Source organism: Ctenopharyngodon idella, chromosome 11, assembly GCF_019924925.1.
Source record: "Ctenopharyngodon idella isolate HZGC_01 chromosome 11, HZGC01, whole genome shotgun sequence".
Classification (NCBI taxonomy): domain Eukaryota; kingdom Metazoa; phylum Chordata; class Actinopteri; order Cypriniformes; family Xenocyprididae; genus Ctenopharyngodon; species Ctenopharyngodon idella.
This window is the reverse complement of record NC_067230.1, coordinates 12,644,404-12,657,569: the sequence shown is the minus strand read 5'-3', so window position 1 is coordinate 12,657,569 and position 13,166 is coordinate 12,644,404. Positions and strand designations below refer to the sequence as shown.

General features: G+C 33.2%; 1 protein-coding gene across 2 annotated transcripts; it reads left to right on the top strand.

Annotated features, from left to right (window-relative positions):
• The first annotated feature begins 2,088 nt into the window (after positions 1-2,088).
• Positions 2,089-13,077, top strand: sarnp (SAP domain containing ribonucleoprotein). Of its 2 annotated transcripts, none has more exons than XM_051912859.1 (11): positions 2,089-2,229; positions 3,275-3,374; positions 4,590-4,648; positions 5,849-5,907; positions 7,785-7,836; positions 9,628-9,701; positions 11,611-11,642; positions 11,852-11,871; positions 11,975-12,043; positions 12,587-12,673; positions 12,862-13,077. In XM_051912859.1, the coding sequence occupies exons 1-11, from the start codon at positions 2,197-2,199 to the stop codon at positions 12,907-12,909; spliced, it is 633 nt and encodes a 210-aa protein (XP_051768819.1). In that variant the 5' UTR covers positions 2,089-2,196; the 3' UTR covers positions 12,910-13,077. The 2 variants fall into 2 exon arrangements, with proteins under 2 accessions (XP_051768819.1, XP_051768820.1); XM_051912860.1 differs by having other exon boundaries at positions 2,137-2,229; positions 12,887-13,077.
• The last annotated feature ends 89 nt before the right edge of the window (positions 13,078-13,166 follow it).

The window sequence follows — 13,166 nt, the reverse complement described above, 5'->3', positions numbered from 1 at the left end:
ATAAAGGATTGAAATTATGAGATAAAATCAAAATTATATGACATATGTAATAATTATGACGTATTAAGTCGAAATTATGGCATACCATTCCCTAATTTTGACTTTTATATCATAATCAAGATGTAAAAAGTTGAAATTATGAGATAAAGTCGAAAATATAACATATTAAGCAGTAAGTGAGATATATTAAGTTGAAATACTCCACACAAAATTATTCATACTAAGTAATAATTAACATATTAAGTCGAAATTATGAATACTACGCCCTAATTTTTAACTTTTATACTTGTGACATAAAGGACTGAAATTATGAGATAAAATCAAAATTATATGACATATGTAATAATTATGACGTATTAAGTCGAAATTATGGCATACCATTCCCTAATTTTGACTTTTATATCATAATCAAGATGTAAAAAGTTGAAATTATGAGATAAAGTCGAAAATATAACATATTAAGCAGTAAGTGAGATATATTAAGTTGAAATACTCCACACAAAATTATTCATACTAAGTAATAATTAACATATTAAGTCGAAATTATGAATACTACGCCCTAATTTTTAACTTTTATACTTGTGACATAAAGGACTGAAATTATGAGATAAAATCAAAATTATATGACATATGTAATAATTATGACGTATTAAGTCGAAATTATGGCATACCATTCCCTAATTTTGACTTTTATATCATAATCAAGATGTAAAAAGTTGAAATTATGAGATAAAGTCGAAAATATAACATATTAAGCAGTAAGTGAGATATATTAAGTTGAAATACTCCACACAAAATTATTCATACTAAGTAATAATTAACATATTAAGTCGAAATTATGAATACTACGCCCTAATTTTTAACTTTTATACTTGTGACATAAAGGACTGAAATTATGAGATAAAATCAAAATTATATGACATATGTAATAATTATGACGTATTAAGTCGAAATTATGGCATACCATTCCCTAATTTTGACTTTTATATCATAATCAAGATGTAAAAAGTTGAAATTATGAGATAAAGTCGAAAATATAACATATTAAGCAGTAAGTGAGATATATTACGTTGAAATACTCTGCCCAAAATGATTCATACTAAGTAATAATTAACATATTAAGTCGAAATTATGAATACTACGCCCTAATTTTTAACTTTTATACTTGTGACATAAAGGACTGAAATTATGAGATAAAATCAAAATTATATGACATATGTAATCATTATGATGTATTAAGTCAAAATGATGGCATACTATGCCCTAATTTTGACTTTTATATCATAACAATGATGTAAAAAGTTGAAATTATAAGATAAAGTCGAAAATATGACATACCAATAATTGACATATTAAGTCGAAATACTCCGCCCTAATTTTTGACTTTCATATTATAATTATGATATAAAAAGTTGAAATTATGAGATAAAGTCGAAGTTATGACAGTAATGATTATAAAATACTTATGAACTTAAATGATTATGAGATTAAAAAGTCGATTATGAGATTAAAAATCATTAAATTTAAAATGATCACAATCGCAAGATTAAAAATGTCATGACTTTTTGTCATAATTGACTTTTTTTATTCAACTTTCAGAAAAACAACTTTCACAATTGACTTTTTAGTGACTTAGCATGTCATAATTTTGATTTACATCCATCATTACCTGCTGATAGATTAGACTGCTGTTTTAATGCTTATTGCTTAATGCTCTGTGAAGAGTCAAGTCATTTATACAGCGCTTAATACTTTACAGATTATTGTTTCAAAGCAGCTTCACAGTAATTAACAGCAAATTTAATCAATCATGAAACAAAGTAGCTCTATAGAAGACAACAGTTTCATTATTTAGCTCAGTTTAATTCAATGCTGATTCAATGTAAATGACCCATTGACTTCCTTAGTATGTAAAAAAATACTATGGAAGTCAATGGGGCCCGTCAACTATTTGGTTATCGACATTCTTCAAAATATCTTCTTCTGTGTTCAGCAGAAGAAAGTAATTCATACATGTTTGGAACAACTTGAGAGTGGGTAAGTGATGACAGAATTTTCATTTTTGGGTGAACTATCCCTTTAACTATAGTCCAAGCTTTGTCCAGTCTCCTGACCGCCCGGTGGCGCTGCAGCGCAAAATGAATCACATTAAAACCGGAAGGAAGCAGGTTTCCAAATACAAACCTCTTCAAGAAAATGGCGGAAGTCGTGGAGCTGCATAAACTCAAGGTAAGAGACTAGTACAAAGGACAGTTTAACTTTCTACTTAGTGTTTGGATATGACTGTAACAGTAAGCTGTGCTTAGTTGAATTGTGATGATTAAGTAATAATAGATTTAACGTCTCAAGGTTCATTCAGCACTTCTGTTTCTTGAAATCCATCGAGCTTCCTATAGACAGACAGCGTTTTGACTCTAGTCTCTGTGTTTCTTTCGTTCTTCGCCTTCGCTTTAAAACATGTACGTTTACCTAAACAGTATTTTAGCTCAGTCTTTAAGACTCATCTAAAAACGCGACTTTCACGTTGTTCCCCACCATTCAGATACTACAGTCTACTCTTGCAGTGGTTTATTAACTAAAACACACAGACACACACGCACACACACACACACATATATATATATATATATATATATATATATATATATATATATATATATAACCCAACAGCACACGTTCTTCTTTCCTTAACCGTGCCTGTATATGTAAAAGAAAAGTGAGTTGTTACAATAGACATAGTCTTAAAAACAAGTTAACGATTTTTTTACCATAATAGTCCACCAACACCCAGTCAGCTGCTTTCCTAAACAGCATTTTTGGGCGTAAACAACGTGTTGGCCATATCGTCACCTAAACTGTTGTTTACTGAGATAAGCTCGTTAGAATTTGACACCACCTACTGTATCACGAGCTAATATATTAGGATTACTTGTTTTGTTATTTAACGTCGTAGTTGACATGTTTAATTTATTGGTCTTTCACTTTTTCATCCATAAATTTCAGTCGTAAATTAAACTACACTGTGAAAAAAGTATTTGTCTCATTCTGTCTGTCTGTCTGTTTCTTTCTTTCTTTTATTCTTTCTTTCTAGAAAAGTAGAAACTTCATATTGCATTTAGTTTAGTTTGTTAGGACTTTATCGATATAGAAGTAGCCATGTTTGTTCAGATGCCAGCTTTTTATGGACTGACAAAGCATTGGTTCTGATACAGCAGATGTGTTATTTGTGGTTGATAAATGTCACTCCAGTCATTAAATTATATAATCTCCTCAGTTGGCTGAGCTGAAGCTAGAATGTACTGCTCGAGGGCTGGATGCCAAAGGAAATAAAGCGGATCTGATTGCCCGGCTGCAGGCTTACCTGGAAGAGCATGGTATGTGTTTTCTAATGCACTTCATGGTCCAGTTCTTTAACAGATCTCCTTACGATTATGTTCTTAGATGTCTCATATCAAAGTGTAATACTGTAACAATAGGCATCATAGTCTTAAAAACAAGTTAATGATTTTTTTTTGACCTTCATACTGTAATACTTATTTTACTCCTTTTTCTCTTGATAAATGTGAATGTAAATCATAGAGGACGGTTACACACTTCTCTCATTGTGCGGCCCTCTTTATGCTTTATGTTGCTGATGTTTTGCTAATCCTGGCTCAAAGTGGTCGAAAATAATTTATGAATCATAACCTACCATACACCAGATTGGATAGTGAGTTTATATGCGTGACATGCCATGGTTTATTTTCACATGCAATTGGCAGGTTGGCGGGTGTTAATTTTAAACCCTGCTTGTTTAAAGCTGCAGTTCGTAACTTTTTTTTTTTTTTTTTTGTTAAAAGTTATCCAAAATCAATTTTTGAGCAAGTACATAACCAGCCAGTGTTCAAAACTATCCCCTTACCTTAGCCCGATTCACAGCGGTAATCTTGCAATAATGTTTTCTAATTTGAGTGGTACTGGTAGGTTTCCGTGGGAAATTCGAGCATGCAGCTGTTCGTCTTTGCGCAATTACGCCACGTCTGTTTACATAAAGAAGTCCCAGGATCATTTATAGCCTTTTCTCACAGCAGCTGGAGTAACTTTTCATTTTGATGGTGGATTGATTAGACTGTACAGTAATTGAAATCTAAAGGTAATGCTAATACAGACTAAATACATGTAGTCACATACTGCTGATGTTGTTAACATTAACAATTTGAGAAAGTATAACAATAATAATTTGCACGGTTTGATGTGATTTGAGCTAAGCGATTGTTAGATTTAATCACCATTGGTAGTGCGATTTATTGTAATGTTTTTTTTTTTTTCCCCTCAGTTGGTCAAAGTGGCAAATTTGTTACTTACTTGTTCAGATGACATTTTCCAGTGAAAATTCTTATTTTGTTCATACTTCCATGATTCTGAAGTACAGTATCCACTGGTGCGGTGACTGACAGCCACACATTCTCCTCTGAGGAGCTGTGTCGATGCACATAAAGATAATGCAACAAAATAACTGCAATTGTAGGTTTCGAACAGAGATGGCGAAAAAGAGGCAAAACTTACGGACTGCCCTTTAACACTTAAAATGTGTTGTTTTTTTTTTGTAGAAGAAGTGAATGAAGAGGAAGTTCTGGGAGTGTATGGTGATGGTGAGGGTGAGGGTGAGGTAAGATATCCTGGATGTAATGCATTTCCATAGTATTCTCAAGGCAAAAGCTAAAATCGCTGTACACTGAATTTAGTAGCTCCAGTGTTATTTTATTTAATAGCAATGCATTGTGCATCCAGTTTACACTTGGTATTAAGATCTGTCTTGGCTGATCACAAGTGGCCGTGAACAGATTTCGAGGGGAGGGTCTCTGATTTCATGACTGCATGCATCACTTACTGTCACTTACTGTGTGTTAATAAATCACATATGGAACAAAGTATGAAAAAAGCACATAGTTTTCCCTGTAGTTGCCTCACCAGGTATGATTACATGCATTAATTTTTGTCAGTCATACTCAACTCTTTGATAAAGTCAGTAGCCAGTACAAATGTCAAAAGGGATTTTTGTTCACACTAGATAACGTAATATAAAGCACCATCACTTCAGAAGAACTGTACTTGAAACCTCTGAGTAACACTGAGAATATGACTAGAAATTTAACCAGTCACAAACCACAAACATCCAACCATCCAATTGATTTCCCACAGACAACATTCTGTCCTGTCCTACATTTTATTCCTGTTCAAGAAGCTGTTTCACTCAGATATACATCACAATAGGGAAGACGAGCCTAACGCAACTTCATGCCGACTTTAAAGTAATCATCTGTTTTTAGCCAGGTTTCGGTCTCTCTGGTTTTTAAATACTACGTTAAGTTTTTTTTTTTGTTTTTTTTTTTCCCAAAGCTTATTGCCCTTAATAACATCAACTTTTAACATCAGGCACATCCCATTCTTTTTGCCATTCATGAATCTTTCTTTATTGCTCTAACATGGCTATATTTACATATGGCGGGACACACTTTTTGTCGCCAAGATATTTCATCACATTCCCCAGCCCTAGTTTTCTTGACAAACTTCACATATAGTTTTATTTTTAAGAATAACAGAGGGCGGTGGATGATTGACAGGTGAGTAGGCGGTACTTTGATGATCAGGAAGCATCAAAACAAATTAGAGTTTACACTATAAAGCTGCGTGGTCACATGCATCTCTCACTGCCGCTCTTTGTTTCTCATTAATCAGATCGCCTGAGATGGGTTTTAATACTAAGTGTAAATTGACAAAAAATGTTTCTTGTGTTTGTACCATCTGGAATTTTACACAGTCATAGTGATTGCTTTGCTCAACATAACATACTTCACATGTGTTTTAGGAGTCCTTTGCCAAAGAAGAGAGCGCTGACCAGAAAGAGGAGTTTAGTCCACCTGAAACGTATGTCTTTTTTTTTTTTTTTTTTTTTTTTTTTTTTTAACATTTCTAATTAAAGATGTCTTCCTTAATACATCAGCAAATGTTGTACTTCACAACATTTGTGTCAGGCTAACATAAAGCTTATTTTGCAATTAGCCACTTAAACCAGGTTTTTTCAAAGACAGTGGGCATCCCTTCTGATTAGTGTTGTCAAAAGTACAGACTATGGTACCAAGTCGGTACTGAAATTTTAAAAATGTGACGCTTTGAGCACTGTTGAGCGGATTCGTGAATGCCTCTGATTGGCCATTGTGTTCATGAGCTCATCAGATATGTCTGTGATTGGCTACAATGATCAACGCACGGGAGTGTTTGAATTTGAAAGCGCTTTGTCCGGTCCGCTGACAGACGCCTGCTTTCAAATGCTCCCGTGTGTATCTGTGTAAGTGCTCTGTAAAGAGCGTCATTGATGTCTATTTACAACATGTTTTTGAAGCGTTGATCGTTGTAGCCAATCACAGACATCTGATGAGCACGTGAACAGAACAAATTACGCACCTTTTTTAAAGTAACTTGGCGCTTCAAATAAAGATTGTATCGATTACATCGTTACACCAGTAGGTGGTGACGTGACTGTTAAAAAATTTATTCGTCATTAAATCATTCATTCAAAAGACTAGTTCAAAACTGATTAATCCAGTGATTAAACAACTGAAGTATTTATGAATTTATCAAAACGAATTTATAAAAATAATTCATTTTCAAACATTTTTAAATAGGCTGCAGCAATTAATATTTTTTTCAGAAGTTCTAGTAAAAATACTTTTTTTAGTTTTTATTATATTTGTGGTTAAAAAGAATATAAATTAATTTAATTTTTTTTAGAAAATGACAGATCGTTTCACTAGATAAGACCCTTATTTCTTGGCTGGGATCATGTAGACCCCACTGAAACTGCAATTTGGACCTTCCACCTATTGGTAGTCATTGAAAACCACTATATAGAGAAAAATCCTGGAATGTTTTTGAAGAAAGAAAGACATAAACATCTTGGATGACTTGGGGGTGAGTAAATTATCAGGAAATATGAATTCTGAAGTGAACTAATCCTTTAAGCAATTATTTAAGCAACCAATTGGTAAGAAAAGAAGTAACATCAAGTTTTTTTTTTTTTTTTTCTTTTGTTGTTGGATTAACATTAAAGTTAATTTTAGTTCACCCAAAAATAAAATTTCTGTCATTAATTACTCACCCTCATGCCATTCTAAACCCGTAAGACCTTAATTTATCTAAGGAACACAAATTAAGATATTTTTGATGAAAATCCAAGTGGTTTCTGATCCCCCATAGAAAGCAACGCAAATACCACTTTCAAGGCCCAGAAAAGTATTAAAGACATCATTAAAATAGTCCATGTGACTACAGTGGTTCAACCTTAATTTTATACTTTTTGTGCTCCAAAAAAAAAAAAAAAAAAATTACTGCAGCAGGTTTATTAAGCTGCTGTCACTTTAAGACCGAATGCGCAGATCCAACATACATGCACATCCGCTATTCTCCCAAAGTAGAAAACCTAGCCGATTGTTTTTATGTGAATACTCGGCAAGTCAGGCATTTTGATATGTAAGATGCAGGAGAACTAAATTGGGTCCTGCAGGCTGAAAACCCCTGACTTCAACTGTTATCTTTGTCCCTAAAGGATTTACTTTTTTGATTGGTGCTGCCATTTAGTGAAGTTACTGTAATCTCAACAAAACAATGGAGAACTGTGGTGCCAAAGGAGAAACTGTAGTATTTTACCACTAGAGTGCTTTTTTGAAAGAGCAACTTTTAGCTTTGTCAGAGGCTTATTGTTTACACATTTTGGAACAGTTTGTTTATTGTGCTCATGATTTCAGAGTGACTGAGAAAAAACTGGTCAAGATGAGCCCTCCTGCTGCAGTTGGTGAGGTAATGATCTAATGGCTCTTTTATATATCATTTACTGCGATTTTAATTACCTAAAGTGTTAGCTCACAAAAGAATATGTAATTTCAAACCTGTAATACTTGCTTTCTTATGTGGAATACCATGAATGTGTGATTAAAGTATTAAATAACTGAAACCACACACAGTGGTAGTCAAAAATACATCACCACAAATGTTTAAATATTTTTAATATACAGAGTCTACAGCAGGGTTATAGTTCACTAAAACAGTTAAAAACATTTCTGTTAATTGAAATAAAGCTGAAATAAAATAAAAATATTATTTGAAAAATGGGTAACACTTCATAATAACTCTATGAAGCATTAGTAAATAGTCAATTCATCATTTATAAAACATTAATAGACATTAGTAAGCAGTTTATAAATACAGCTATAAATGCTTTGTTCTTGATTTTATAAGCATATCAATAATGTGTTTAATAATTATATTTTCATACCTTAATTAATGATCAATTTATCATTTCTAAATTATGTAGTATATTATTTACAAACCATTTATTTAGGAGTTGTCAGTGGTTCATAAGATCATTTAGGAAGTGTAAGTAAATGATTAATAAACTATTTAAATGTACATTTATGCATCTTATTTAGACATGTAGTAATAGTTACTCAGTGTGTTAATAAATGCTTTATTAGCACATATTCCTACTGTAATTCATGATTGATTCAGGTAGTTATAAAACATTTAGTAGTTGTCAGTTAACTATTTATACCTCATATAGCTTTTATAAAGGAGAATTAAAGGATACAGCACATAGAAATATTTATTTCAAGCAAAAAATGAAACTTTACGACAGGTAACTTGATATAAAATTAAAAGTAATGTCACAGAAAATAAAAATTCCTGTACACCTCCAGAAAACATAACACTGCAGTAAAATGAAACTACGCCTTTGCAATCTGATATACAAATAAATTTCTGTAAAGTGTAAACATTGCTGAATAAAAATTTACCAGTGCCAAAATACAACCAATAACTTTTTTTTACAAAACAAAAATAATATAAAAAAATATTTCAGTGTCAAAACTACCTCAGTACTAACTTTAAAACATTAGAGAACAGCAGTGCAGAAGATAACTGAGCCTTTAAATGTCCTTTTTAAAAGCTTTATGAGGCATGAATAGTCCTCACTTTAGATGAGCTCACAACAATAGTTAACTGACCACTTCTAAATGTTTTATAACTCCTAAATAACTGGTTTGTACATAATGTACTAAATGATAAATTGATCTTTAATAAAGTATGAAAACACATTATAGATATGCTTATAAATGAAGAACAAAGCATTTATAGCTGAATTTATAAACTGCTTATTAATGTCTATAATGCTTTATAAATGATGAATTGACTATTTACTAATGCTTAACTAATGCTTCATAGTGTGCAGTTATTATTAAGTGTTACCGTTAAAAAGAAAATGAGAGAGAGACTTTAGTTTCCAATTTCATTGGGGAAAAAATGTAGCAGGTTCTGAAAAAATGTGAATTTAAGACCAAGCAAAGCATCTGTTTATTTGAACCCTTCAACCTATTGAAATAATGAAATGGTTTAACAATTAATAATGGTTTAACAATTAATAATCATAAAACAATATATATATATATATATATATATATATATATAATTATATAAAACCACAGGAAGTAAGCCTATTATATAGGCTTACTTCCTGTGGTTGTTTACATTACTGTCATGAGGAATTTTATGTTAAATGTGCTCTTGTTTAAACTATTACAATTTTGTTCATTGCAGAGGCTTCAGAAGAGAGCGGAGCGCTTCAATGTTCCACCGAGTGTGGACACAAAAAAGGCAGCGCGAGCAGCAAGGTTTGCCTGTTTTAAAGAGAAAAATGTCTTTAAATGAGGGTCAAAGACTCAAGAATTATGAAAATGTATTTTATTTGAAGAATTGCTTTACTATGGTGTGGCTTATATTTCTTGCGTAAGATTTACATTTTTATCTTGTAGCAATATGGTAAAACAATTCTCACATATTTGAATGTAAAAAGATAGAAATGTACATAACCATTTGTTGAAACTACATTTTAAATGTGTGTGCTCTTGTATAGTTATCTTTGAAAACTGGTTTGAGTTTTAGACCATCTTTGTGAGGACAAACTGAGGATCTTTTGGTTGGTCCTCACTTTCTGACACCCCTTTAAAGAGCTATTTGAGGGTTAAGATTAAAGATTTGAATGCTCGCCCACTTTTTACTTCTGCTTTTAAATTCTACTGTGTGTGTAGGCAGCAGCAGTACTGAATGCGCATTTCACGAGATATTTGTCAATGACGTTCAGGATCTGTTGCGCACAGGGCCTAAAACTAACTTTTTGCCACACCTGCCAATGGCTGGTGACTTAAGAAAATTTACCAGCCATAAATATTTTTTTACCAGCCATGAAACCGTTTTTGCAAAAACAGGCAGCTTTTGACACCAAAATATTAGATACTAGTAAAAATTTCAATTTTGATACTACAGCTAAAACTATTAGCCTAACTAATTTACATTTAAAACATTATTAAAGACCAGTAACAGTAGTTTTCATGTAGACACTGAATAAAGTAGTCAAATGTAAAATAACACTAGATAGTCTTCGCTGTATAAATTAAACGTATATTAATCCTTATTAAAGTTACAAAAGCAGTGAATAATTTTTTTCTTTGACTAACATTACAAGCACAGACAGCAGCAGAAATATTAGGCCTAATGCACGGATCCAATATACTGATACACATCTTTCTCTATTGTTTACGCTCATTTAAGACATAACCGACTAGGTTTACTGGGATACTCGCTGAGACGGGCATTTTTTTTGACAATTTTTTTTTTTTTTTTGTGAATTTGTCCGTTCAAGTGCAAGAAGTCATGAAACAGCTCAATTCTGTATTTGTGTGCTTTCTGAGACGCAGCTTTCTGAGCTTGCGCTTCGGATGTGTGCGCACACAAAACTTTCTACACAGTGCCCGAGTAATGAATTGAGTTACCTTTCACATCGTCTTGTGCTTGAAAATTGAAATGACCAACACAATATTTACTCTTATTGGCGCTTGGGAAATTTTAATTTTAGGCCCTGTTTAAAAGTGAAAGTGACATATGAAGGCCAGGTATGGTAAGCCATACTCGGAATTTGTCCCCTGCGTTTGATCCATCCAAGTTGGTGTACACACATTAGGAGTAGTGAACACACACGCTGCAAACTGTGGACACACACACCCGGAGCGGTGGGCAGCCATTTTGCGGAGTTAATACTGCAAAAGCGGTGCTAACCCTGCTCTGGAGCAGGGTTTCATAACCCCGGGTAAAAAGCGGTGCTAACCCCACTTCTAAATTACAAGTGTGAAACATTCCTTTACCCGGGGTTAAAAGCAGTGTTTAGAACGAGGATAACCCGGGGTTAAGCGCAGTGTGAAAAGCTCTTCTCACTCCTGCTGCAACTCTGCAGCTTGTGCTGTATATGAAGCAGTGCAGACGCTTTCCATTCATATTTGTAGTGTCCGTTGTCCAATTAAACTAAATGTTTTTTTATTTCTATAAAAAAAGCAAAAAGACAGAACCGTTACTACGAGCCTAGTAAGGGTTAGGGATGGTTAAGCGTTTTGATGGTTAAGGTTGGGATAAGGGGCTGGGGATTGCATTATGACGATGAATGTCCTCACAAAGATGGATGTACAAACCTGTGTATGTGTGTTTGTTTTGAAGCATCCATATATCTTAATCTTATTTTTGTTTTATTAGGTTTGGTTTGCCAGTACCTGACTCTTCAAAAGGTGAGTTAACCTCAAAAGTCAAACGTCAGTCATTTGCAGTCAGACAGCAGTGCTTGTTCTGTTTGTTGTGTTGTCTGTATGACCACTATGTCGTGGCACCCAGTCTCTTTTTCTTTGAATTTAAGGCTGCATGTTCAATGATTAATAAATGAAAATGTAATGGATATGTCCATCCAGTGATGTTTTTTGTTTTGTTTGTTTGTGTTTAGGAACTTCAGCAAAAATAAGTGTAAGTAATTTGCTTGCAAATTTGGAGGGAAATTTGAAATTGGAATTTAATAACTGTTTTCTATCTCTGCAAAATAACTTTTAAACACACCACTCTCCTTTAGGTTGACGTTGAGGTATTAAAGAAGAGAGCAGAACGTTTTGGCATGAATGTCTCCTCAGTTTCTAAAAAGGTATCTTTTTAATATTTCAGAAAAATCTTGGTCACAATTTTGACAAGTAATGTGCCATATGAAGCTTAAATATTTTTTTAATGCAAAATGCGAAAAACATTGGTCTTATCTCTTCCTCTGCCTTTTTAACTGTGAATTTGCATTTTACCTCTTGGCAATCAAAAGTAAAAGGTAAAACATACAGTAAAACATAAGCACTTGAAGTACTATGCTGATTGTAATTTTGCAAGTTTTCCTTGATGTATAAGTGGTCATTGTATTCTAAAACAAGTGTCAGAACTCAAACCTTTCTCATTTTATTAAAATCAAGCTGCCAAAATGACTAGTTTATATTTTTTGCTTTTGAGACTTCACACAGAAGAATGAATCTGTTCCCAGGAAGAACAGATTCTCTATTACCTTCTAAATGATCCTAACATTAGGAAAGACTACTGCACTTATCACTGGAAATGATCACTTTTAAAGCCTTTCATTTCAGAAGAACTTCATACAGACTAATGTCTTGTATAGATGTTTTGTTAAGGTACTTTTTGTTTTTCACAGTTTGAGGATGATGAAAAACTTAAGAAGAGGAAGGAGAGATTTGGCATCGTCACAAGTGCAGCCTCCGCTGGAGCTGAGGATTCAGAGGTATGGGTTCTGCTGGAGAAAGAGAAAGTCCTATTAAGATGAATGAATTTCTTAAGAATTGGTGTGAAGGGTTTATTTAATGAAGTTCTTCTGTGTTTACATGCATATTATGTGGGGGGATTGAGGTAGACCTGAATGCAAGCCATGTTACAAACTTGATTTTCTCACTATGTAACCTTTCTCCTCAGCCTCCACCCCTTCTTTCTTTTTCAGGCAAAGAAGCGAAAACGTGCTGAGCGGTTTGGAAATGTATAGAAAAATGGATCTGACACACTTTTTTTTACTTTTTTTAAATGAAGAGTTCTTTGAGGTTGATTTTGTGATACACTTGTAATTCCTGTAGTACCATGCTTTGTTGTTTTTTTTTCTGCTATTTACATTAAAAGTACCTCCGTTCCTTCCTAGTTTCTTTTGTCTTGGTATTCATGTGCTTGATTGATGATTTGCATTGTTTTCCGTAGTGGGGCTTAAAGCATCCTTTAGGATTACATCA